The sequence below is a fragment of the Erythrolamprus reginae genome, chromosome 12 (genome assembly GCF_031021105.1).
Source record: "Erythrolamprus reginae isolate rEryReg1 chromosome 12, rEryReg1.hap1, whole genome shotgun sequence".
Taxonomy (NCBI): Eukaryota; Metazoa; Chordata; class Lepidosauria; order Squamata; family Dipsadidae; genus Erythrolamprus; species Erythrolamprus reginae.
Window position 1 is genome coordinate 34,617,256 of NC_091961.1, and position 26,451 is coordinate 34,643,706.

General features: G+C 53.8%; 2 protein-coding genes across 9 annotated transcripts in view; one reads left to right on the plus strand and one right to left on the minus strand.

Annotated features, from left to right (window-relative positions):
- The window catches only part of DSCAML1 (DS cell adhesion molecule like 1), an 89,083-nt gene extending 79,726 nt beyond the window's left edge, over positions 1-9,357 (plus strand). For all 4 annotated transcript variants that reach the window (XM_070765395.1, XM_070765392.1, XM_070765393.1 and 1 more), the window contains exons 25-33: positions 1,567-1,755; positions 3,147-3,434; positions 3,547-3,702; positions 4,206-4,236; positions 4,364-4,482; positions 4,726-4,878; positions 5,594-5,788; positions 7,409-7,720; positions 8,468-9,357. In XM_070765395.1, the coding sequence (XP_070621496.1) occupies positions 1,567-1,755; positions 3,147-3,434; positions 3,547-3,702; positions 4,206-4,236; positions 4,364-4,482; positions 4,726-4,878; positions 5,594-5,788; positions 7,409-7,720; positions 8,468-8,928 (1,904 nt within the window). In that variant the 3' untranslated portion in view covers positions 8,929-9,357. The remainder of the gene's footprint in view (positions 1-1,566; positions 1,756-3,146; positions 3,435-3,546; positions 3,703-4,205; positions 4,237-4,363; positions 4,483-4,725; positions 4,879-5,593; positions 5,789-7,408; positions 7,721-8,467) is intronic.
- A 2,006-nt stretch (positions 9,358-11,363) lies between these two features.
- Positions 11,364-26,451, minus strand: part of CEP164 (centrosomal protein 164) — a 28,259-nt gene continuing 13,171 nt past the window's right edge. For 2 of the 5 annotated variants that reach the window (XR_011560429.1, XR_011560428.1), the window contains exons 8-24: positions 25,564-25,780; positions 24,866-24,943; positions 24,074-24,205; positions 23,751-23,873; positions 22,602-22,745; positions 22,334-22,417; positions 21,788-21,856; positions 20,817-20,974; positions 20,456-20,594; positions 20,175-20,242; positions 19,656-19,860; positions 19,213-19,320; positions 18,417-18,559; positions 16,928-17,284; positions 15,930-15,996; positions 15,339-15,464; positions 11,364-11,537 (exon numbers count right to left, since the gene is read on the minus strand). Coding sequence is in view for 3 of the 5 variants with exons in the window: in XM_070765399.1 (XP_070621500.1) it covers positions 11,438-11,537; positions 15,339-15,464; positions 15,930-15,996; positions 16,928-17,284; positions 18,417-18,534; positions 19,213-19,320; positions 19,656-19,860; positions 20,175-20,242; positions 20,456-20,594; positions 20,817-20,974; positions 21,788-21,856; positions 22,334-22,417; positions 22,602-22,745; positions 23,751-23,873; positions 24,074-24,205; positions 24,866-24,943; positions 25,564-25,780 (2,293 nt within the window). In the remaining 2 variants the exon portion in view is untranslated. Of the gene's footprint in view, positions 11,538-11,818; positions 12,780-15,338; positions 15,465-15,929; positions 15,997-16,927; positions 17,285-18,416; positions 18,560-19,212; positions 19,321-19,655; positions 19,861-20,174; positions 20,243-20,455; positions 20,595-20,816; positions 20,975-21,787; positions 21,857-22,333; positions 22,418-22,601; positions 22,746-23,750; positions 23,874-24,073; positions 24,206-24,865; positions 24,944-25,563; positions 25,781-26,451 lie in introns of those variants that run through there. The other 3 variants (XM_070765399.1, XM_070765398.1, XM_070765400.1) reach the window with 2 other exon arrangements.

A 26,451-nucleotide genomic window follows, 5' to 3' on the forward strand; every position in this document is an offset into this window, starting at 1 on the left:
AGAGAGGGAGAGAAAATGTGCGTGAGAGAGAGACAGACAGGGAGAGGGAGAGAGAAAGTGCGTGAGAGAGAGACAGAGACAGAGAGGGAGAGAGAAAGTGTGAGAGAGAGAAAGTGAGACAGGGACAGAGACAGAGGGAGAGAAAATGTGCGTGAGAGAGAGAGACAGGGAGAGGGAGAGGGAGAGAGAAAGTGCGTGAGAGAGAGACAGAGACAGAGAGGGAGAGAGAAAGTGTGAGAGAGAGAAAGTGAGATAGGGACAGAGACAGAGAGGGAGAGAAAATGTGCGTGAGAGAGAGAGACAGGGAGAGGGAGAGGGAGAGAGAAAGTGAGACAGGGACAGAGAGGGAGAGAAAATGTGCGTGAGAGAGAGAGACAGAGAGGGAGAGAGAAAGGGAGAGAGAAAGTGAGACAGAGACAGAGAGGGAGAGAAAATGTGCGTGAGTGAGAGAGACAGGGAGAGGGAGAGGGAGAGAGAAAGTGAGACAGGGACAGAGAGGGAGAGAAAATGTGTGTGAGAGAGAGAGACAGAGAGGGAGAGAGAAAGGGAGAGAGAAAGTGAGACAGGGACAGAGAGGGAGAGAAAATGTGCGTGAGAGAGAGAGACAGAGACAGGGAGAGATAGAGGGAGAGAGAAAGTGGGTGAGAGAAACAGAGACAGAGAGAGAGAAAGTGGGTGTGCATGAGAGAGGGGGGGGGGAGATGGCAAAAGCCCCGAACAGCCCCCACCGCAGCTTATTCCGGAAGGTCAGCCCCCCCCTTCTTCTGACCTGGACTCAGGCAGCTTGTTTAGGGCGGAGGGCTAGGAGATCCCGCCCCCCCCCCTCTAATTTCACCCCAGGGCTTTAGCCTGGTGGAGTGGAAAGGTGGGGGCTGGGCAAGATCAGGCTGGGAGCCCTGGAGACTCCCGGTCTCGTCCCGGCTCCTGGCGGGCAGCTGTGTGCCAGTGCCACCTTCCTCCACTCCGATGCCCTCAGGGAAACAAAGGCAGCCCCAGAAGGAGGAGGGAGGGGAGGGGAGGGGGGAGGGTTTTTTCACAGGGCAGTTAATGAAACACAGGGACATAATTACAAGGCAGCCTCCCCAGCCACTGCCATTGGCTCGATGGGCTTCCTTTCAAATGGCACAGCCAGCAGGGCTGCCGTGCAGCTGGGGGGTGGGGAGGGGCGTGGGGGGGCGACTTCCAAGAGCAGCAGGAAGAGAGCCAGGAAATGGAGGAGCAGAACCACAGGAGCCCAAGAGGCTGTTTCCTGGAGGGGGGGGGAGCCGGTCCACCACTGGCTGAATGGATCCCTCCCTCTCTCTGTGGCACAAGCGCACGGCCACAGGACCCGCCCCCCATCCCGCTCCTTGGGGCAGCTGGCACCCTCTGGTGTGAGGGGGTGTTTTGTGGCTCCAGATTTGCCTTTTGCCAAAGGGAAGGCGGCTGACTCGAAGGGAGGGTCTGCCACGCCTGAGACACACGCCCCCCCTTCCCGGGAAGCCTGAGCGTGGGTGGAGGGGGCAGCAGGGCCCCGGCCGCATGGGCCCCTTTCTCCGACCGGCTGCCTTGGCTGCCCCCTCGCAGGCTTTGTGCTCCAGTACTCGGTGGACCACAGTGAGGAGTGGAAGGACGTCCTGATCGCCTCCGCCGAGCGCTCCTTCAAGCTGGGCAGCCTGAAATGCGGGACCTGGTACAAGGTGAAGCTGGCCGCTAAGAACAGCGTGGGGGCTGGACGTATCAGCGAGATCATTGAGGCCAAGACCCACGGCAGAGGTGACTCTGGGGCCCGGAGGGAGGGAGCCCTGCAGGGTGGCGGTTGGGCTCTGCCCAGAGAAAGACCGAGGGGTTCGTTCAGGGAGGGAAAGGGGGGCTCCTGCGCACGCTTAACAAGTGGGGCAGGACAGTGACGTCCGTGCCCATGGCCCCCTGGCTGGAGCTCAGCCGGAAGAGGAGAGGCGGCACTTCACCCCGAGATTGGCCAATTTCAGGAACGCCAGAGACAGCCAGGGCATCAGCTGAAGCTTCATTGAAGCATTGCTCCCTTAGCCCCCCCTTAGCTAGAATCAAAGCCCCCTTGTCAATCTTCTTGGATCAGCTAATGAAGAAGCAGGAACATATTTCCCTTTAATTTTTGTAATAATAATAGTAAAAAAAAATTATTATTATTATTATTATTATTATTATTATTATTATTATTATTATTATTATTAATTAGACTTGTATGCCGCCCATCTCCGAAGACTCGGAGCGGTTGTGTGTAGGGAAAAAAATTGTATTGCTTTTCCCAAACCCAGCTCAAATTTGTGCACCACAATACAGCATAGGAGGTTGTTGCAAATACAGGTAATAGCAGTTTGTTAAACTGTTTTGAGTATTTCTTGGTTAAAGTACAGAAACTAGAAAGTATAATGCATAGTCTGCCACACGTGTCACAAAAGTTGTGCCTTCACATTACACATTGCAGTTCTCGTGATTTGCCTCTTCCTCTCAGCTGCTTTGATTGGGGGGGGGCTAGAACTCACATCCTCCTGGTTTCTAGCCTGGTGCCTTAACTATACAGCAAACTGATTCTCCATGTATATGTCTACAATTATAATATAAACTTGGAAGTTTCTGATAATTGCAATGTAAGATTATTTCCTGGGGAGGAGGGTGTTGAAATGAAATAAAATTAGAAAAAGCATTTAATAGGCCCTCCCCCCCTCTTCCTGGTTTTCTGGAGATATTTTGAACATTTCTGAACTTCAGTTATTAATGGTTTAAAATTAATTTTTATATAGATAGCAACCAACATGGATGTTGCACAGCCTGCAACTCAACAGTCAGTCATTCAATCTTTCTTGGCAGGAGGAGAGAAATTAAGGAACCCCATTTTAGAAGGGGGGGGAGGGAGGTGGTCCTTGGGTGAGGAAGGGCCTCTGGGGCTCCATCAGGTGTTGCACAGCTGTGACAGGGCAACTGTCTGAGGAGCCTGGCCGAAGGGAGCCCCCGCCCAGCCTGGCAGGCAGGGGTGCCGAGTTTCATAATGCCTAAATGGACGGTGATGGTAATGAAGCAGGAAATTAATGGGCGCTCTCCGTTGGGTTGGGCGGTCCACCTGAAGGGAAGGTCGGTCACCCGTGAGAGCCTGGCAAAGAGCTCGATCCCCTTCCTCCTTTTTGTAGAACCATCTTTCAATAAGGACCAACATCTCTTCACCCACATCAACTCCACCCATGCCAGGCTGAGTCTGCAAGGCTGGAACAATGGCGGCTGCCCGATTGCGGCCATTGTCCTGGAGTTCCGGCCCAAAAGCACCTGGGCGTGGCAGAGTCTGCGGGCGAATTATTCCAGCGAACTCTTTCTGACCGACCTGCACGAAGCCACGTGGTACGAGCTGCGCATGAGAGCATGCAACAGTGCCGGATGCGGCAATGAGACCCTGCAGTTCGCCACCCTGGACTACGATGGCAGTGAGTAGGGACTGGCCGGGTGGGGGTGGGGGTGGGGGGGTGAGAGGCCCCCATTGCCTGTGGGCCGGGCTTTCTCTGGGGGTCCACGGCTTGTGCTGGGTCTTCCGTGCAGGCACCATCCCGCCTATTAAGTCTGCGCAAGGGGAAGGGGACGACGTCCAGAAGCTTTTCACCATCGCTTGCCCGGTCATCCTGGCCACGCTGGGGGTGGCGCTGCTCGTTGTGGTTCGAAAGAAGCGGAAGGAGAAGAGGCTGAAGCGTTTGCGAGGTGAAGGTTTGACTGCTGGGAATTACGACCTCTGGGCCCAGCGGAGGGTTCGGTCCCTGCAGCTGCCCACGTAGGTGGCTTGGGGGACGGAAGGCGGAGGCTGCAGCGCACGGACGGTCCTTGTCCTGCGGCCACAGTTGGGGCTGGGCTGGGAGATTCACGCCTTGCACCCACGGAGGGAGGCCTGGCAGGACAACACCGGGTTTTGGAGCCGCTTTTGATGCAGCCGTTCAGCAAGCGTCGCGTGGTCAGGACGGGTGCCAGTGGTGGGACGGGAGGCCAAGCCCCCAAATGGCAGCCGAGCACTGGCCATAAAGTCACTGTTGCCTGAAGGAACCTTGCCCCCTTGAGACCACCTGTTTCCCCCTGCAGGAGGAGCCTGTTCCTTTAGCCTGAGCTCCCCATAGAGAGGGAACACCCCCCCCTCCCCCCGGTGACCTCTCGGCCTGATAGGAGCTGCCCCCGCTGCCTCCGTTCAGGCCCCTCTGCTCTTTCCCTTGCAGATGCCAAGAGTTTGGCCGAAATGCTCATCAGGTGGGTCACGTATCTAGGAAATAAAATAAATGAACCGCGTTGGGACCTTGGGGTTCGGGACCCATGGGGGGGGGGGGTGCAGCCGGCCTCCAGCCCCACCTGCTCTCCTCCTGCTTCCGTTTCCCAGTAAGAACAACCGCAGCTTTGACACGCCCGTGAAGGGCCCCCCGCAAGGCCCCCGGCTGCACATCGACATCCCCCGCGTCCAGCTGCTCATTGAGGACAAGGAGGGGATCAAGCAGATCGGTGAGGGGCTTCAGCTTCCCCAGAGCGTCCCGGGCCGGACCTTGTCTTCAGAGCTGCCTCCTTTGCCTTCCCCCGGGTCTGGGCATGGGGGTCGCTCCTCCGTCCGAGGGGCACCGCGACTCTCCCCTGTCCAGCACCCACTGGGCTGAATGGGACTCCTGGCCGGCCTTCCTCCCCACCCCCAGCGAGGCTGCGAGGGCAGTCCCCGGACGGGAGGTCATTGTCCAAACCTATTTCCCACAGGAGACGACAAAGCCACAGTACCCGTCTCCGACCCGGAATTCAACCAGACGGTCAATCCGCAGACCTTCTGCACAGGGGTGTCGCTGCACCACCCAGCACTGATCCAGAACACAGGGCCTTTGATTGACATGTCTGACATCCGCCCTGGCACCAGTAAGCACTGCAGGCGACCCTCCCCTTGGGCCCGGCAGGGGAGAGACCAAGCAGAGGGAGGGACGAGGCCTCGGGGGCGCTGTGGGACCGGCTTGCGGCCAAATTCTCACCGCAGCCAGCTCTGATAAAGGAGGCTTTGAATCGTGCGGCCACGTTCATCTCTACTGACAGTGCTGGAACACGGAGGCTGTGGGAACTTGACCGTTGAAGCCTTCATCTGCAACATAAATGCACTGTGGCTTGGCAAGTGACCAGACTACAGGCTGGTTTTAGCGATTTCAGGTCTTGCCTCCCCAAAATTAGAGGGATTGAATGAACACGAGTCCGCTTGGCCCTTCTATGCTCTCCGATGATGCTATGTGGCCTGCTTGCCATGTGCTTTGCTCAAACTCACAGGCGGCCCCCCACCCGGCCCCATGGCTGCCCCTCCCCTCCCTGCTCAGCGCTTACCTGTCCCTCGTTCTCTTGGGGTTCCTGCCTTTGTGCAACCAAGGTTTTGGGTTGTGCATCCTGCTGCTGGCAAGAGGTCTTGGTGCGTGTCCTGCTCCACTGCCTTCCCTGCTGCGTGTGGCATACTCAGTAACCTCCCACTGAGACTGTGGGCAAAGGGGGGGGCAGGTAAAAAATAATAATTTCAGACACAAGGCACCCCCAACTGCGTGAGTGAGAGCCTCGCGAGGCGCAACCTCCACCCGCCGCCTCTCTTCCCTTGCAGATCCTGTTTCGAGAAAAAGCGTGAAATCGACCCACAGTGCCCGGAACAGATACTCCAGCCAGTGGACTCTCACCAAGTGCCAGGCCTCCACGCCAGCACGGACGCTGGCCTCCGACTGGAGAGCGGTGGGCTCCCAGCATGGCATCACCGTGACCGAGAGCGACAGTTTCAGTGCCAGCTTGTCGCAGGACACAGGTGGGTCCAGCCACAGCCTTTCAAATGGCCTGGCCGCGGCTCGCCCTGTCCTGCCAGCCCAGAACGGGCAAGAGGCTCGCTCTTCTTTCCTCATGGGTGGCCGAGGTGTTATTTGCGCATTATAATTTATATGCGTAAAGAGATTCTTAAGTGGTTCTACAGAATATTCAATGAAGAGCAACAATTCTAACACAAACCAGGTTTATTCCACCAATCGCTACTGCCCCCTTCCATGCATCATCCCAACAAGGAATGTTACTCAGGGTCTGTCGTGCTTCACAATGTCCAGATCTAAGTTCTCTTCTGGACACCAGCAGCCTGTTACGGTGAGCTCAGTGAACAGATAGCAACTTCCGGGAGAGCCGTTTGCAGGAATTAAAGGTGGTAAAGAAATAAGGAGCTGTGAACAGATACCTTTAGTTCAGAAAGTGTTGTAAACAGCATTTTATTTTTATTTATTTTATTATTTCATCAACCATGTATTAGATAACAGATATAAGTATAGACATAACTATGAATACGTGAAATGGATATGGATAAAAGAGAATATTAGGACAGGGACAGGGGCCTTGCTGGTGGACTTATGCAGGCCCCTTAAATACGACCTCTTAGGAATTGGGTGAGGTCGACTGTAGGCAATCTAAGGTTAAAGTTTGGGGGTTTGGGGAAGAAGCCACGAGCTGTGAGTCAGGCGGTGCATTCCAGGCATTAACTGAAGTCGTATTTTCTGCAATCAAGTGTATCTATTACGTCTTGTGTATTGTTGTGGTTGAAGCTGAAGTATTCATTGTCAGGTAGGACATTGTAGCAGATAATTGTCTGTACTATGCTTAGGTCAGACCGAAGACGACAAAGCTCTAAGCCCCAAAACTTCACGTCTGGTGGCCTAAAGTGTTCTGTTACGAGCAGAGGAGGGAGGACTCTTCTCCTGAAATTTCTCTGGACTCTTGTATTGTATTGCAGACAGATGATCTGTATTCAAGAACTGGCCTAGGAAACATTTTCTGTGCCCTAGTTTGCAGTTCAATTATACCAGAAGAAGAAGAAGCTATGCAAGATTAGGTTAGCCACTTTTAATGCTTTTGGGGCAATGCTGTTACAGTGAGCTCTGGCACGTAGATGCTTAGAGATGACCGTTTGATTTGATGTGTAGGGCAGAGCATTTGTTGGTTGAGATTTGGAGCTGCCAATTGTTTGATCATTCTGACTGATAGTCTTTTTGTAGGGTAGCAGGATTGTCATTTATGTAACGCACGCAACATGGAGCTGCACAAAATCTCTCCTAGCCACAGCAGCCTTCTGGTGCTTGAGCAGTTGTTGCACGTCCAGGAGGGCCCCCTTATTTCCCAAGCATTCTGGGCCTAGGGAGCACGGCCCCATACAAGAAGAGGGGATGGGATATACCGTTGGCTTCCAGCGCCCCTTCCACTCTCGGTCTTGCCAGGATTGAGCCTGATCTTCAGAGGCAACAGCCCTCCCGCCCCCTCCCCTCTTTGGCTAGGCACAGGCTCCCTGTAGCCCCGGCTGTTTCAGCTCAGCCCAGGGCAGCTGGAGTGCCACCGACTCTCTCCGGCTGGTTGTGCCGGCAGGGTTCGCATTGTCTCCCTCTTGTTCCCACAGACAAAGGCCGGAACAGCATGGTGTCCACCGAGAGTGCCTCGTCCACCTACGAAGAGCTGGCTCGGGCGTATGAGCATGCCAAGTTAGAGGAGCAGTTGCAACACGCCAAGTTTGAAATCACAGAGTGCTTCATTTCCGACAGCTCCTCTGACCAGATGACCACTGGCACCAATGAGAATGCTGACAGCATGACTTCCATGAGCACTCCTTCCGAGCCAGGCATCTGCCGCTTCACCGCCTCTCCTCCCAAACCACAAGACAGCGACCGTGGCAAGGGCGTAGCTGTGCCTATCCCTCACCGAGCAAATAAAAGTGAGGCACGATGCAGCTTTGGGTGCCCGAAAGGACAATAGCAATTCCGCCTGCTCCTCCGTGCCCATAGACTGCCCCAAGCACCACCCTCTGGGGGGTGGCTCACAGGGTCAGCATTCCTGCCCAGTGAAGGGCTACCAAAATCTTTACTACCATCCTGTGGCCGTGGCTTGTGCATTCTCTTTCCACATCTCTCAGTGCAAATTGGGGGCTCTGGGGTGGAGCTCCATTTTTGCTACCCCACTGCGTCCACACACACCCCGTCTGGGCAGTAGCCCACCCCTGATCCTGTCCCAGCAATCCAGGTCCCTCCTCGTTTTGCTGACCTCGGGAGGAGGGAAGGCCGAGCCAACCTCAAGTCGGCCAGGATCAAACTCCAGGCTGTGGGCAGTCTGCCTTCAATGCCACACGTTAGCCGTGGTGCCCACAAGGGCCCTGCGGTGCAGCTCTTCCAGAGGCAGTTCAGGGCCACCTTCCCCAGGAAGTATTGGAGTGAGCGGGGAGAGTGGGACGGGAAAAGCTGCTCCCCCCCCCCCGTCAGGTGGCCAGAGCCGGCCTGAGAGCTCCATTGACAGGGACGGTGGGGCGCAGGGGGAATGCCGCTGGGGTGGGCTGGCTCTTCCACCCGCTTTGCCCTTCTCCCTGAAGGAGTTGCTTCTCACTCCGGTGGCCCTTGAGTAACCAACCGTGGGGCTCCCACCGCCCCGCCTCCAGCCTCCCTGCTCACCCTCTTTCTGCCTCCCACAGGTGACTACTGCAACCTGCCCTTGTACATGAAGCCCGACCCGTTCTTCCGCAAGCCCGACCTTCAAGACCCTTGCCCTGCGGTGCCACCCCGGGAAGCCTCCGTCCGGAACCTGGCCCGGGCTTACCACACGCAGGCCAGGCACTTGACTCTAGAGGCCGGCAGCAAGGCCTCGCTTGCGCCACACCCCACGGCAGCCACCACCTTACCTCAGAGGACTCTGGCCGTGCCCGGCTCTGCCAGCGGCGCCCCTCCTCCTCCTCCTGCTGCTGCTGCTTCCACCGCTGCTCCTGCCCCGGCCCTCGAGCCCAGCCCCGGCCCTCCCGCCGCTGAGCCGCGCTTGCCTATGCATAGCAAGGTTGGGGGGTCCAAGGACTCCCTGCTGGAAATGAGCACCTCCGGCGCTGGGAGGCCACAGAAGCCGGGAACGGCCGCCTACTCCAAATCCTACACGCTGGTGTAGCCGTGGCTCTTTCTCCAAGTCATTTATACTGGGATTAAGTGGAGCTCTTGTACAGAATGGACTTTTTGTTTTTGTATAAATGGAACTATTTTTCTCTTCTCCAGAATCAGGGGGGACGTCAGGAGGGCTCCAAGCATTTGCAGGAATTTCTTCTATGGAAGCAGCAGCCCTGCCCTCCTTTTGGGGAGGGGGTGGAAGAGGGGGCCGGATTCTGATGGGCAGCTGCTCTTCCCCATCCTCTCATTGCCCTCATCAGGCAGCCTGAGGGTTTTTTTTAAAAAAAACCAAACCTTTGGGACACTGCATGTTGTTTTAATGTTTGGTAAACCATGGGATTTGCTTCCACTTGCATCTGCCTGTGTTAATACCTTTTTCTATTTAAAAAAAAAAAAGCCAGCGCAGTGTGCAATAAAAGTTATGTTTCTATAAGACAAGAGTCCCTTGTTTGGTGTAGGCTCATCTCCAAGAACCAACAGGGAGCTGGTGGCTTCCTCAGAATCAATTCTGGAGCCCTGTTGCAGAGGCCCCGCAATTCACATCCTGTTTCAACATGAATGACAAGCTGTTCTAGGAGAGGTCAGACCTAGGGCGGATCGTTATTTTATATATACATCCCTTAGGCATCCCAGCTACTTAAATGCTGCAATGCCTCATGTGACCTTTCAAAGGGCCACTTCCCTTTCCTCGCCACAGGGGATAAAATACGAATGGTCAGACAGGGAGAAATAGCAGACCAGCAGGCTTCCAGTTGACCAGGGTCCTCCAGGGGCTTTTAGTCAGGCCGCCGCTCCGCTGGTTGGCAAGGAGAGTCTCGGCCCTGGCCACACTCTCCACCTGGCCTAGCAGAGGGGCCAGGGGCTCGTTTTCCCTTCCGGGGGTCCTTTGTCTGAGTGCGTGAACTGTTCACTGCAGGTGCCAGGAGTCAAGGTAGACTTAGCAGCTGGCTCCGCTGGATCGCTGCAGAGCTCAGGAAGGAAGCCTCAGAGGAGGGCAAGGACCACCTCTCAGCCGCGCCAGAGGGGCAGGCGTGGCCGAAGCACCCTTGCTACGCGCCTCTCTCGGTTCATGTCGGAGCTGGCTGTGGTAAGGAACCCAGAAGAGCCGCAGCAAAGGAGGCTTGGCCCAGCCTTGGAATGGCCCCAAAGTACTTCCTGCCATGCTGGGGCAGGGGGGGGATCCAGGTAAGCAGAGGGAGCAGTTTTGGAGAGGGGGAGGGGATGCGGTTCCTGCGGCAGCATTGGCCAAAAGGGGGGCTGGCAGCAGGAAAGGCCGGGAGGGCGGGAGGGTCTGGGAGAGCAATTAGAAAGCTCACATGGATTTGGGGAGGGGGGGGATTCCCAAAAGGGAAGGGCAAAGATCTCCAGGGTGTTTTGCCAAGCCCTCTGCATGTTCCTCCCGTGCGCGTTCAATTAATCCATTGACAGAGATTTTGGCCTTAACAGCTTTGGCCCTCATCATGGATTAGGGATGGACATGTGAAATTAACTCAGAATGAAGCTTGGCCCCAAGTCCTAACTAAAAGTTTTTAATTAGACTTGGAAACTGGCAACATGGGCCAAGAGACAGGTATATGGCATACGCTGCGCTTGATTGTTTATGGGATTAATGCTTCATAGCCATAAGGCTCTTCAGTGGCTTTTATCTTCCCAATTCTGGCTTCCCACTTGCCAGCAGATCTTACAGCTCTAGGGATTGAGACGGTTCTTCTCCTGGCTCCATCCCTTTTCCTTGGACGTTGCCTGGAATATGCGCTGGCCAAGGAGGGGGATACAGAAAAAGGGTACAAAAGAGTCCCGTACAACCAAGGACAGGAGAAAGCTGCTCTACCTGCCCCGGGCCACCTGTGGATCCAGCCGTTGGAGAGGGTGGCTTCCGTGGTGGAAACAGAAGTGGGGGAGAGGAGGCTGTTGCGAAACGGAGCTTCCACATTGGGCCATTGCCGGCTCTGGTTTCTCCCACATCTCTCTCTGGAGTGCCTTCTGGTGTTCGTGAGAGCATTGAAGGACGTGCCCAGTGAGTGCCACGAATGGGCCGCCTGTGCTCCTGGCAACCCATCCGCACGTCTGTCCTTAGGGAAAGGGCAGAAACCATCGGGGGCTGAACTCCCAGGGTCCAGAAGCTCCTGACCTGCTCCAGCCTCTGCCCAGGCCGAGCTTGCAGCTCATGCTCCCAGTTGCTGCAGCCATTGACCTGGAGCCTCTGGAAGGTGAGCAGGAGACAGGGGAAGGCCCAGGGGCTTCAGGTGGCCCTTTCCCCCCTCTGGTTCCCCAAGTATGGACAGGTAACCCACCAGCCACCTTTCTCCATTCAGCACACACTTCTTTCTCTGGGGTGGAGAATCTACAGAAAGGCTTGAATTCACTTCCCAAGAGAAATCTGGCTAAGAATCCGTCTCTGGTGGCTGCAATCCAAGGAAACAAGTGGAGGCCGTCGAGTACAGAGATAATAATATACATTGCTGTTGGACAGGTTGATAAGCTTTTTGCAGATAAGCAGAAATTTTGTCCATCTAGAAGTGGTAGATCTTGATCTGATTGTTGTCATCCAAGCCAAGCTGCAGCAGACTGGAGCCACTGCTGGAGGGATGCGGAGGACTCGCCACGAAAGAGCTGGCCACGGGAGTGAAGGAAAAGAAGGAGAACATGGCAACACAAACTGGAAAGGCCCACGAGCCACAGCCAGACCTGGAAGAGAATTCCCCATGACCCCCTGGGCTTCCTATGGCCATGCAGCTGGCCATAGAGATAGTGAGGGGGCGGGGGTATTTAGCCCGACACCAGTTGTGCAAGTTCTCCCACTTAAAAAGATGAGAGAGGCCTGTAATTGACATCATAGGTGGACCTCAACCATGAGAGACAACATGAGAAAACACATCCAGAAAATCACATTGTCTGATTTTTAACAAATTTATTTGCAAATTATGGTGGGAAATAAGTATTTGGTCAATAACAAAAGTTCATCTCAATACTTTGTTATATTGTCCTTTGTGGGCAATGAAAGAGGTCAAACATTGTGAGTCCTCACAACGTTGGCACACACTGTTGCTGGTATGTTGGCCCGTTCCTCCATGCAGACCTCCTCTAGAGCAGTGAGGTTTGGGGGCAGTCGCTGGGCAACACGGGCTTTCAACTCCCTCCCAAAGGTTTTCTATAGGGTTGAGGTCTGGGAGACCGGCTAGGCCACTCCAGCACCAGGACGTGCTTCTTACGAAGCCACTCCTCTGTTGCCCTGGCGGTGTGCTCGGGATCATTGCCATGCTGAAAGGCCCAGCCACGGTTCGTCTTCAGGGCCCTTGCTGATGGAAGGAGGTTTGCACTCAAAATCTCACGAGATGTGGCCCCATTCATTCTTTCATGTACACGGATCAGTAGTCCTGGTCCCTTTGCAGAGAAACCGCCCCAAAGCATGATGTTGCCACCCCCATGCCTCACAGTGGGTGTGGTGTTCTTTGGATGCAGCTCCGCATTCTTCCTCCTCCAAACACGACGAGTTGTGTTTCCACCAAACAGTTCTACTTGGATTTCATCTGACCACCTGACTTTCTCCCAATACTCTTCTGGGTCATCCAAATGCCCTCTAGCAAACTTCAGACGGCCCCGACATGTACTGGCCTAAGCAGGGGACACGTCTGGCACTGCAGGATCTGAGTCCCTGGCGGCATAGTGTGTCACTGATGGTAGCCTTTGTTAAGATTGGTCCCACCTCTCTGCAGGTCATTCACTAGGTTCCCCCGTGTGGGTCTGGGATGTTTGCTCACCGTTCTTGTGATCATTTTGAGCCCACGGGGTGAGATCTTGCGTGTAGTCCCAGATCAAGGGAGATTATCAGTGGTCTTGTATGTCTTTTATTTTCTAATAAAAGAGAGAGAGGGGCGGCATACAAATCCGGTCAGTGAAGCAGTGGAAGTGATGTGCCGGTGTCTGGAGGCTGTTGGGGTCTGGATGGGTGTCAACAGACTCAAACTCAACCCTGATAAGACGCAGTGGCTGTGCGTTTTGCCTCCCAAGGACAATTCCATCTGTCCATGCATCACCCTGGGGGGGAGAATCATTGACCCCCTCAGAGAGGGTCTGCAACTTGGCCGTCCTGCTCGATCCACAGCTCACATTAGAGAAACATCTTTCAGCTGTGGCGAGGGGGGCGTTGGCCCAGGTCTGCCTGGTGCACCAGTTGCAGCCCTATTTGGACCGGGACTCACTGCTCACAGTCACTCTTGCCCTCATCACCTCGAGGCTCGACTACTGTAATGCTCTCTACATGGGGCTACCTTTGAAGAGTGTTCGGAAACTTCAGATCGTGCAGAATGCAGCTGCGAGAGCAATCATGGGCTTTCCCAAATATGCCCATGTTACACCAACACTCCGCAGTCTGCATTGGTTGCCGATCGGTTTCCGGTCACAATTCAAAGTGTTGGTTATGACCTATAAAGCCCTCCATGGCATCAGACCAGAATATCTCCAGGACCATCTGCCGCACAAATCCCAGCAACCGGTTAGGTCCCACAGAGTTGGCCTTCTCCGGGTCCCGTCGACTAAACAATGTCGTCTGGCGGGACCCAGGGGAACAGCCTTCTCTGTGGCGGCCCCGACCCTCTGGAACCAACTCCCCCCAGATATCAGAGTTGCCCCCACCCTCCTTGCTTTTCGTAAACTCCTTAAAACCCACCTCTGTGGTCAGGCATGGGGGAATTGAGATATTCCCTTCCCCCTAGGCTTACAAAATTTATGCATGGTATGTTTGTATATATGATTGCTTTCTTAAATTGGGGTTTTAAACTACTTTTAATATTATATTTGTTTATATTGTTTTTTACTGTTGTTAGCTGCCCCGAGTCTACGGAGAGGGGTGTCATACAAATCTAATAAATAAATAAATAAATTATTATGGTTGTTGTTGTTGTTATTATTGTTATTGTTATTATTATTATTATTAATTATTGCTTCCAGAGTTGATTTCTTTACACCAAGCTGCTTGCCTATTGCAGATTCAGTCTTCCCAGTCTGGTGCAGGGCTACAATTCTGTTTCTGGTGTCCTTCGATAGCTCTTTGGTCTTCACCATAGTGGAGTTTGGAGTGCACTGTTTGAGGTTGTGGACAGGTGACTTTTATACTGATAACAAGTTCAAACAGGTGCCATTACTACAGGTAATGAGTGGAGGACAGAGGAGCCTCTTAAAGAAGAAGTCACAGGTCTGTGAGAGCCAGAAATCTTGCTTCTTTGTAGGTGGCCAAATACTTATTTTCCACCATAATTTGCAAATATATTTGTTAAAAATCAGACAATGTGATTTTCTGGATGTGTTTTCTCATGTTGTCTCTCATGGTTGAGGTCTACTTATGATGTCAATTATAGGCCTCTCTCATCTTTTTAAGTGGGAGAACTTGCACAACTGGTGTCGGGCTAAATACTCCCCCCCCCCACTGTACATTTAATTAGGAAGATTCAGAGAATCTGAATTAATGTGACTCTCCCAAAAACATCAGGATTTACCTGAAGCAAACCAACAGTCCACTAAATCTCTCAGAAGCAAATCTCTCCTTGCAACTCAGGAGAAACTGGGAGAGAACTATGCTCTACAAAGGAATGTAGACGAGGGTCCTCCCACCCATCCTATCTGCCCTATTGGGAAATCAGCATGGTCAAAAACCCCAAAGGAACCTAGAAATTGAGCCTTCTGGAATGGCCAAGTCAAAGACCAGACCCAACGGACAGTCAGAGGCTTGAGGTTCTTTTTGCCAAGAGGAAGAACTTCCACTATGGAACCAAGGAGGCTCTTGCCATTTCCACTGAAGGAACTCAATTTTTGGATAAATAATTGCCTGCAAAGTCAAATTTTCATTGTTTCTTTGTTCAACTACATCACCTTTATCTTTACATGTTGTAGTCAAGATAATGTATTGATAAAATCCACATTTTTTAAAAAAGGGTATGTTTAATTTTGCACATGGAAAATTTGCAATTATGTTTATTTAAATTACACAAAGGATGATAAAATGCAACTGATGCATGTATAGTAGATTCTCTATTGTCATTACTGATGATCGAATATCTACAGTTTGAACTATGTTGAAAAAGTTAAAACTTTTGGTGGGGTTTGCGTATTTTTTCACATAACTACAGGGCTGTGAGAGGAGGGAAGGATGCGCAGCTTTGTTACGTGCAGTTTAATGAGAAACCTGAAATCTGATTGAAAACAAGGGACAGACACCGTCTGCCTGCCAGGCCAAGCCCACCACTGGGTTCTACACCCCTCTCCTGCCTGTAACACAGATTAGTTCTACGGCTCTTGGCCACTATAGACGCAGCTTATTGTTTTCAGTGCCTCTCAATCTCGGCGCCTTTTTGAGAGTTGGCTGCGGGGGGAGAGGCCAGTTGACCGCTACGAGGCTTAGACGGGACCAAAGGATACCTTTTGCAATCATACTTGAAGCTCTCCAGCCACTTCTTATTGGCATCGACCATATGCTGGACGTTGGCCTTCTCCTCAGCCCTGGAGCCCTGAAAATGAGGGTGCTGGAACAGGCAGACTTGCTCGCTGTTGGGAAGCAGGAGGTGGGGAGACTCACCCAGAGAAAAAGAGATCATGCATGCAGCAGGCAAATTGGTTGCCTTCAGGCCACAACCTGGACCGGGCCAGGCAAAGGCCAAGGAGACCCCAGGAGCCCTGTGTTGCCCTACAGAGAGCACCGTTGATGTCACTCGAGAGAGAGAGAGAGAGAGCGAGCAACGGTGTCAAACCCAATGGCATCACGTGGTGTATTGTGGCGCTTCCTGCCTTAGTGGGGCCGGGGTAGGCGTGGGCCTGCACATGATGCACCCCTGCCCTCGATAAGGCCCTGCTGGCTTCCTCAGATCTGAGGACAAGAGCCCTTCTCCTCTCTCCTCTGAAACGCTCCCCGGGAGATATTTTGCTCTGTGCCAGCTCACCTAGCCAATGCTGCAAGGCAAGACCCGATGATCTCACCTGAGCGATCAGCCCGGGCGTGAGAAGGTCCCTTACCTGGTTATTAAGGAGTCCAGCTTGTCATCCTGAGCACCGAGGCCCCCACAGGGCCATGGAAACGTCCCTGAAGAGAAAACAACACAGAGCTTTCCATTATTAGAACCATACAGAGGCCAAAGGCAAATCCTATTTTTCATTCAGACATCAATCCAATCCAAGAGCTTTGGATTTTTCTAAACATTTCTAATAAATCGTATTACTTATTCCAAACTAGTCTCCAGGAACTGGGTGGATTTTTTTTAATGCTTCCGTCCCCCAAACTCCACGTGGACAAAAAACAAATTAATTGAACGTTCTTCAAAGAGTCCTTTTAGGAAAATCTTTTCAATAGCTAAAATGTTTTCTTTACTATTGCTACATCATATAGTTCATGTCCTTAAATTTAGATCAGTCGTCGATCAGGGAAGGAAATGGATCGCTTGATATTTAAATAAATCCTCAGCATTTTTTCAGAGGAAGAATCATTGCTACAAGTTCAGCCAACCAACCCATCCATCCAAAAGATCTATACATGAGACTGCTGTGCGCACCTCTTGAAGGAGGCGATTCTACACCATCAGGCAATTCAGTCTTAAATGCCTCCCACTTGCAGAGCTTGGGTCAGTTCTGGGAGATTATTTTATTTCTCATTGGATGAAAATCCCCTGTGCGATAAAAGCTACTTCTGGGAACACGGTTTTTATAAAATGCTCAGGAGGCTCTTGGGACAGAAAACAAAAAACCCCAAAGGAGAAAACCTCAGCCCCCCCCCTCCCCCCGCTTGGAAAGGAAGTCTCAAACATGGCAAATTTGCACAGCTGCAAAATGTGGTATCACGCTGACTCGGGATGAGCCAAATCCTATTTCTGGAGTCTACCAATCAGGCCTCATCTTTGGTGAAGGAAAGGCGGGAGAAAAAAACAAGCTCTAGCCACTGGCTCCATCAAAACAAGCTGGCGAGCTCAGTTATGGGGCTCGGGGACAAACAAAGGAACAGCTCAAGCATCCACCCTCACCTGGGAAATACTTGCGCCATTTCTCCATCAACATATTGTCCACAGACTGCCTGCTCGCAGCAGCAGCAGAACCGGGACTGGAATTGCACCAGAGTGACTGAAGTCCGGCGGAAGGTCCAAACGAGGTGGCCGAATAGGCACGTGCCAGGGAAGTATAAGCGGTCAGAGGAACTCCCTCCCTGGCCAGTGGAGCCAGTGGCCGGCCTGGGGCGGAGGCGAAGAGAGTCTGCTGGCTGCTGAAGGTGCTCAGGAGGTGAAGGACACAGTTCAGGTCACTGGTGATGCGTTGCAGTGACTCAGTCAAATACTGGATCTTGTCAAAGGGAGGAAACTGGACATCTGGTTTCAAGTCAGCCGCTGCGAAAGGGAGGGCATGGCGGGAAAGAACTGTTGATTATTTACTGGGCAAAAAATAGAGAGGTAGTAGAGCCCTGAACCTAGAAAACTGAAATCCAGCCACAATTCAGAATTAAAAGCAGCCTATATTGGGGGGCGGAGAGGGGGCAATGGCCTTCTAGAACAGAGGTCTCCAACCTGTGGACTTCAACTTATTTTATTTATTTATTAGTTCGACTTGTATGCCGCCCCTCTCCGAAGACTCGGGGCGGCTCACAACAAGTAAAACAGTCACAACAATCCAATTAATTAAAATATTTAACGATTTAAGAAAAACCCCATGTAATAGCAAACACACACACAAGCATACCATGTATAAATTAACGTGCCCAGGGGAGATGTTTAGTTTCCCCATGCCTGACGGCAAAGGTGGGTCTTAAGGAGTTTTCGGAAGGCAGGAAGAGTAGGGGCAGTTCTAATCTCCGGGGGGAGTTGGTTCCAGAGAGCCGGTGCCGCCACAGAGAAGGCTCTTCCCCTGGGACCCGCCAACGGGCATTGTTTAGTTGACGGGACCCGGAGAAGGCCCACTCTGTGGGACCTAATCGGTCGCTGGGATTCGTGCGGCAGGAGGCGGTCTCGGAGATATTCTGGTCCGATGCCATGAAGGGCTTTAAAGGTCATAACCAACACTTTGAATTGTGACCGGAAATTGATCGGCAGCCAATGCAGACTGCGGAGTGATGGTGAAACATGGGCATACCTAGGTAGGCCCATGACTGCTCTCGCAGCTGAATTTTGCACGATCTGAAGTTTCCGAACACTTTTCAAAGGTAGCCCCATGTAGAGAGCATTACAGTAGTCGAACCTCGAGGTGATGAGGGCATGAGTGACTGTGAGCAATGAGTCCCGGTCCAGATAGCTGGCTGAGGAATTCTGGGAGCTAAAGTCCACAAGTCATAAAGTTGCCAAGGTTGGAGACCTCTGTTCTAGAAGATCAGAGTCCGAACAGTGGTCCCACCCAGACCACCTTTCTCCAAACTTTCCAAATGCGCGGCCAGAATTCTCAGCCGCAGCTGCCGACTAGCGGTGCTTCAATGGGAATGAAAGTGTTTCCACCAAAAACGGGCGTCTCAGCATCCACCCAAACACTTACTTTTGGGAAGGGGCCGATCGGCACTCGTCAGGCTGCTGCTTGTGTCTTCAGAGTCACTGAGGTCAAAGGTCACCATTTTCTTACCGCCCGCTCCTTTGATTGTATCTTCATCAGAAAACTGGCAGAGAAGAAGGAGTCAACGGCTACGGTCAGAATTTAAGAAAAATAAAACTCAGAGTCCATTTTAGGTTCCAAAAGTGAATTTATCAAAAATCAGAACTGAAAGCCATCAAAGGAAAAGCAAAGGAAGATGGCCCTAGTGTCCATAACCGCCAGGTGGACGCATCTTCAGACCCACATCACATTTATGGAACGCAACTTCTTACGGTCTGCCCCTGGTTTCTAGGAAAACAAAACTTACCCCACTGCACTCCCCCCCTCCCCAATGACCAAACCCCTCCCCCTGTTTCTCATGGCAACCAAGCGCAGTCGAAATGCAGAATCATAGCAAGTGTTGACCAAGGGGCTTTCCTGGCGGCTGCGTCTCAGAGTAAATAAATATAAGCGGCCACACGTCACCGGGCAGGTCCAGCTTGCTCAGTTTCTTTGGCTTGGCCAAAACCAGCAGTTGAGCCAAGTGTCCACAATTAGCATGGTGCCCATTTGGCCAGAGTCACCTTGCGCAGCACCGTCTTCTAAAGACCCCCCTTCATGGTCAGATCTCAATCGGTTTTGAATAGGCAGAATGACCGCCCGATGACATGACAGCGACAGCTCCCAGCACCCTGGCGTGCAGGCCAATAAGAGCGGCCGAAGCCGTCCTGGCGCTCCTGGCTGGCTCCGAGAGGGCAGTTACCTCTTCCAGGACAGAGGACTCCAGCTGGCCGAGCCGCTCTTCCTTCTTCCGCAGCAGCTCCTGCCCTTTCCGCATGGCGGACTTCATCTCGTCCAGCTGCCTCCCTTCCTAGCGGGAAAGAGCCGTGCTGTGGTCACACGGGCCACTAAACAAGGAGCGTGGGCCGATTCATCTGAGCTGCCGCCGGGGTTGCAGGGAGAGGGGTGGGAAGCGGCTGGCAGGGGGACGAAGGGGCCGCCCTTCCTCGCTGCACGGCCACTTGCCCAGCTGCCAAACCGCAGCCAGGCTGGCACTGTCAACCCCAACGGAAGCTTCCGGCTGCTCTCTCCCCCTCCCCCCTCCTTCTCCAAGCACGAAACCAAGGCAGGACCAGCTGGGCGAGTTGCCGTAAAGTTCAGCCCAGGCTGATGGCTCCAAGCGCTGCCTTGCTTTGACTAGCTCACCTCTGCCAGGTTCCTCTGCACTCCCTCCAGCACCTGGGAGTGGCCGGAGTCTGGCGCGGTGGCCATTCCCTGCAGACCACTATACCAATGCTGCTTTGCTGCTCTCAAGGCGGTCCGCCGTTTCCTCAGGGAACGAGTCTGGCACACCAAGAATTCCTTCGTTCTTTTCAGGGAAGCTCCCTCCGAGGAAATGTAGTGCCAGACTCTACAAGAACAGGGAGGGAGGGAAAGGAAGAGGAAGAAAGAAAAAGAAAATGGGAGGGAGGGAGGGAGGGAGAGAGAGAAAGGAAAGAAGCAGAGATAGAGAAGGAGAGGAAGGAAGGAAGAAAGGAAGGAGGAGGAAAGAAGGAAGGAAGGAAGGAGGAAAGAAAGAAAGAAAGAAAGAAAGAAAGAAAGAAAGAATCTGAGCTTGTAAACAGGCCAAGCCGCCTCTGGACCCCTCTGTCCTATCCCTCCTACCAGCTGCCAAAGCCCACCGAGTTCAGCCCACACGTGCCAAGGACTTTATTTTTCACTTACTGGTTCAGGAAGAGGCTGTTTTCTTCACTGCGTTTTGGTCTTTCAGGTGTCGTTTCTCTGGACGAAGGCTTTAGGATTAAACCATTTTTAACGTTATGTGAGAAGCAAACCAGACACTGATTTGAAGGCACATTGAAGGCATTTAATAAGAATGCTGCCAAAAAATTATTTGAATGACATGCTGCGATATGCAGTGTATTGCTTTTCTCGAGCTATATGCTCCCTGTCATGACCTGCCCCTACCGGAAGTCCATTTCCTTCCCCACTGCATCCCCACTGACCTCTGGGCCATCGCCTCGCAGCTCTTCCACTCGGAGCGCCTCCTCCTCCTCCTCCTCCTCCTTTCCCTTCGCTTCGCCCCCTTCCTTGTCCAGCCCCTTGAGCAGCTCCTGCTTGGTGCGGATGGCCTCTTCCAGCTCGCTGGGACGGGGGGGCAAGGGAGAGGTCAGAGGCCGCCCCAGACCCGCTCCTTCAGGAAGGGGCCCAATCCTTGTGGTGCATTTGGAAAGTCGGGAAACGCGGCCAGTGCGCCAGGCAGCTCCCCGTTTTCCCCAGATCCTGAGAACATTCTCCACCCGTCGCAGGCATAGCTCTGCACGCGTGGGTCACCTGGCTTCCTGCCTCACCGCCCAGGGCCCTCACCTGGCATGCGCCTCCAGCTGCTGGCTCTGCATGCGCAGCAGCCCCACCTGAGACTCCAACTGCCGCTTCTGGTCCTGGAGCTCGGCCACAGCCTCTTCCAGGTGCTCCTGCGCTGTCCGGGCCTCCTCCAGGCGGGAGTGGGCTGCCAGAGCAGCTTCCTGGGGGAGGGGATGACACAAAATCAAACAAAAACAAGGTGTGTGTGTGTGTGTGTGTTTGTGAGAGGGATGGTGAAAATCTTAGTTGCCAAAAGCAGGCACGCACGTCCACCCCCATAAGTGCAATGCCCTGTGCACGTACACAGCCCCCACCCCCAGGCTGCCACCATCACCCCCCTCCCCCCCGCATGCACACAGGCCTCTCTGCAGCCCCCCGACTTCCAGCAGGCCTCTTCATGGGGCTACCCTTGAAGAATGTTTGGAGAGCTGTCGTGGGTGTTACCTAGGTGCACCCGTATAACACCAACTCTCCGCGCGCTGCACTGGCAGCCAAAGAGTCTCCAGTCACAATTCAAGGTGTTGGCTATCACCCATAAAGCCCGACACGGCTTAGGGCCAGGCTACCTATGGGGCCATCCCCTGCCACCTGCCTCCTGGAAACCAACAGGGCTCCTCCAGGTCCTGTGCTGGCTAAGCAGCGTAGGCTTGCGGGATGGCGGGTGAGGGCCTTCTCTGTGGCTGTCCCGGCTCTAGGGACCCCTCCGATGTCCGCACTGCTGTCACCCTGCCGGTAGGCCTGGGGGCCACGAACGGAAACATCTGGTCACGGCCGAATTGGGATTGTACGTACGTTTGTCTGATTGGACAGAAGGTTGGGTTTTATAATGAGGTTTGACTGTTTTTTAGGATCTAACATTTGGCTTTTCTTTTTATCCATGGAGTTGCCTTATGTATTGTGGTAAGCCGCCGCGAGTCCCAGGGGTTTGGCTGGCATGGAAGCTGAATGAACGAGGGGAGTCTGCCAGTGCCTACGTGTCTTTCTCCTTCGAGCTGCTCCTCCTCCTCCAGGATCCTCTGCCTCCTCTTCTCCCAGGCCGCCTCCTGCACGTGAAGGAGGAGAGATCGGAGCCAGCTGGGAAGGCCACGAAATTCCTCCCACGGGACCAAGATTTAAGAGGGCCACGAAACTGGGCTCGCTGGCAGCCCTCCGCATATGGGCCAGGGCACCGAGAGGCCAGAAGTGGCCCGTGGACCATTCAGAAGGACACCGGAGGCTGAGAAAGGCCCAGAGCTGCTTCGGTTCCGGCTCAGGCTCTGCGCAGGCGGTTCTACGCCAGAGCTGGGCCAACCAGGTCCTTCTTCTAGAGGGGAAACCGACCAGCCAACAAAAAACAGTGGAGACGGCATTCGGGTCATGCAGGTTTTTTCCAGGAAGGTCTCCTCCCCCTCCCCCTCCCCCTCCTCCCAAAAGATGCGCGTGGGGATCTGTGTCATGCGCTGACTGAGAGTCCGAGGGGCCAGGCTGGCGTCTCCCCCACTGGCCTGATGAGCTGCACCGTTGCGCGTCCGTGCGCTCACCTGGGCACAGAGCTGAGCTGCCTTTGTCTGGGCGTCTTTCGCTCGCAGCTCCAGCTCCAGCTCCGCGTCCTGAGCCGCCTTCTCCTGCGGGAAGGAAGCCGAGAGGGGCGCTTTGGCCTCTCCGCCAGGCCCGGCTTACGGGGAGGAAGGCGCCACCGCCGAGGGGCAGCCGCCCGGGGGGAGGAGGCGGCAGTGGCAGCCGGAGGGGGCAGCGCCCGGCTTTCGAGGGAGCCCTTCCGGGGGTCTGCCGGAGCCAGCCCCTCCCCACCTGCTTCTGCCGTTTCTGCCGCAGCTCCTTCGCCTCCGCTGCATGGGTCTTGCCCAGGGCCTCCTGCTGGGCCTGGTGGAGCAGCTCCAGGTGCTTCAGCTCATCTTGCAGCCCTGCCGCCAGCTCGGCCGTCTGCATCTTCTCCTGCCGGGGGCACAAGAAGTTGACCCGAGGCGAGGGAGGGAAGCAACCCCCCCACCCCCAGACTTCATCACCCCACCCCACCCCCTCCCCTGTGGATGGCGGCAATCGGTGGGGTCTGCATGGGGCCACCTCTGGAGAACCCCAGGAGGGACGGGGGCTGCAGGGTGCGGGAGCCCCTTTCTGGGCCGCCCCTTCTTTCCTTGGGGCCGCGTCCACAGGCCCAGAAGCCAGCCTGGCGCTGACCTGAGAAAAACCGCCTGGGATTCCCTTCCTAAGATGAGCTGAGAGGCCGAGGGCTGAGCCCAAAGCACGGCGGGAATTGCCAGGTGCAGAGGTAGGTTTCTTTCCTTAAACTTGCTCCACGTCCTTCAAAATTCCCTTAAAACTTGGCTGTGTCCACGGGTTCAGAGAGTCTCAGGGAAAGGGTGATTTAGTGAAGTGGCTACATACATACAGATACCCTTTTAATAATAATAATAATAATAATAAAATGTTTTTAAGGATTCTGGCACATTATTAATAGTATTATTTCATGGGTTTCTTAATTTTATGCTCCCCAGGTCTTGTAGGTCAGGTAGGATAAAGATATGAAAAACTGTTATGTATTTGTATTCTGCCGTTCTTGTTTTTATAAATAACTCAAGACGCCCCCAACGCCGCTTCCTCCTCCTATTTCCCCCAACCCTGAACTCAGCCAGGTGGGCTGGGCTGAGAGAAGGGACTGGCCCAACGCCTCCCACCTGGACTCACCTCTCCCACTTCCTAACTTGGTGCCTTAACCACTAGGCCGATATCTATTATTTTGCGCACAGTGGATATTAACAAATGTTTTATGCCGAATTTTATTATTACTCCACCAGATGTTATTTTGGATGCTCTGTTGTCAACAGCTCAGAGTCTTATATAGAATTCAGTGTCATAAAAGTCCGACGACTGTCAGATAAATATATAAAAGAGCCCCACCTCTTCCTCTGTCCACCTCCTGGACCCTTGGCTGGGCCTTACCTTCTCCTCGTGCTGCCCCTGAATCCTGGCCAGATTCTCCTGGTGGGTCTTCTGCATTTTCCCCAGCTCTCTGGCGTGTTCTCGCTCGACCTCCCGACGCTTCTCTTTCAGAAGGTCGCTGAGCTGCAGTTGGGGAAAGGCCTCCAGGTTACTTACACGGCTGTTATTCCCGCGCCATCATCACGCACTGATGACACAAAAGGGCCCCTGCTTTGTGGCGTGCCCCAGAGCTCTGTCCTCTTCCCGCTACTATTTAAAGTTTACACACGGAGACTGCACTGGACGAGGCACACACATAAGAAGCGTGTCCGTTTCCTCGTTACCTCCTGCTCATACTCTGCTATCTGATGTCTCTTTTGCCGGACGTTTCGCTCCATGCACTCCAGCTCCTTCTGGAGTTCGGCCTTCTCTCTTCTCTGAGCCTGCGTCATTTCCATCTGGAGGGTCCGAATAACCTGGCCAGGAGACAAAGCAGGAGCCTTCAGAGATCTCCAGCCTACGTGTAGGGTGTGCAGCCCGCTAGAGTTTTTTTTTTCTAGCTGGTGGAAGAGACTAGTTGCTTTTCTTAAGCTAGCTATACTTCATTAAGCATTTAAGTCATTTAAATAAGCTTCTGTGGCTCTCTCTGCCTATTCCCTTGCAATTCCTTGCGAAATAAAGGCCATGCCCAGGGAACCCCACATTCTTCTATCGTGAGATATTAAGATTAAAAGAATTGATCTGCTTGGCAAGAACAGCACCCCGCAGGTCGCCTGTCCAAGCCTAAGCATCCCAGAGTCCTCCTGACCAGGCAGCCCTGGTACTAGGCAGACCCAAGAGACACAGTGTACATGTACAAATTTGTACAAGGGTGGGGTCAGGCGTGGGGGGCGAGACGGTAGGCAGACACGAACCCATAAACCAACCAACAAAAAACCCAACAGCGATCAAATGAGAAAATCTGAGGGGCCTCAAAACTCTTCTATGGGTCTTAAAAATTCACAGATGAGTCTCCAGGCGGCAGGCCGCAGGAAGGAGATCTCCCTCTAGAGCTTGTGAAACCGGGATGACCATTGGAGACCCCAATGCAGCTGCAAGGACAGGGCTGCCCCACCCCTCCGGCCTGGGGGCCTCACCTTCTGGTGCTCTTCTGCTGCCGAAGCTTTTTGTAGCTGGAGATCTGCTGCCATCCGCGCCTGCAGTTCCTGCAGAGCCTGCCAACGGACGAAGGGGGCCGCTGGTAAAGAGGTCCGCGTATAACTTCCAGATACCCCTGATCTAGACCCATAAACATTGGTCCCCCAATTCCTCCCTGACTTGTGCCCTAATCCAGTGTTTCCCAACCTTGGCAACCTGAAGATATTTGGACTTCAACTCCCAGAATCCCCCAGCCAGCATGTGATGGATGAGGAATTCTGGGAGTTGAGGTCCAAATATCTTCAAGTGGCCACGGTTGGGAAACACTGCCCTCAATTTTCCTTGCCAGGCAAGAATTTCAAAGCTGTACGTAGGGATGGGGAACTGGTTTCGCACTGACGGCCAAATTCTTTTTGCAATAATAGACCAGAACCAGACAGGATTCAACACCTGAACGTGGATCTGCCCATCAGGACCCAACCTTCTAATACTGTAAGAGACCAGCACTCAACTTTCTGAAGGGCTTTGGCCCATCCGTTCATTGAACCCGTGTCTTCACGGACCGATTCTCCCCTTTTGAGACGGTTTCCAGGCAGCTCCAGCCGTGCCCCGGGGTGGTGGTGGTGGTGGTAAGAGGGGGGGGGGGCACCTCTGATTCCCCAGCCCCTGGGAGGGAGTGGAGGGGGGGCCTCCTCACCAGCTCCTTTTCTCCGCACAGCTTCTCCCTCAGTTCGTCCAGGGCCCTCTGGTTCTCCTGCCGCAGCGCCACCTCTTCAGCCTGCGCGGCCATTCCGGCCTCTTTTCTGACCTGTCCCAGAGGGAGATGCTTCTGGCCCCTGAGCTTTTCTCCCTCCCGTGGCCGAAAGGGCTCCAGCTCCTCTTCCGGCTGGGTCAGTGCAGCTTCTTGTGCCGGCCTGCAAGGACCGAGAGAGACGGCAAGGAGACTTCTCTGGGCTTTCTCCAGAGCCCCCTCCCAGGAGCCCCCCTTTGCACCAGCAGCATTTGGCCAAGAAGACCCCAAGCTGGAATCCGAGGGCAGAGGACCCAGAATCCCCTCATAGCAGGCATAGTTATTTCTCTCCTTCTTGGTGACCAAGCCAGGTACAGCTATGAGCCTCCCGATTTGTCCCCCGAGTTTCACAAGAAACCTCCAGCACCCTCTAGTGGAGGGAGGTGTGCACAGAGCCCAAGCCCAGAGACTCCAGCCTCCTTTGCTGCAACTCTTTCTCTGCCGGGCTGCTCCTGCTTGCCCTTCCAGATCCAGCAGAGGGCGCTGCTTTTACGAACGAGGGGGATCTTGCTGGGCCCGGAGCCTCGCCTGCTTTGCTGCAGCTCTCGCCCGCGGACTGGCAGCCTCAACTCCGGCAGCCTTCACGTAGCGCTTGGGGAATGAAGGCCGTGAAGCCGTGGGTGCAATTTAAAGAAATGCTGGATTTTGCTCTTTTAAGTGAGATGAAACCGCAAAATGAATCCTGTCTTACCCATAGATCCAAATGCTTTTGTTTGACACAAAAGGCAAAATAGAGCCCGGGTGGCGCAGCAGGTCGAGTGCTGTACTGCAGGCCACTGAAGCTGACTGTAGATC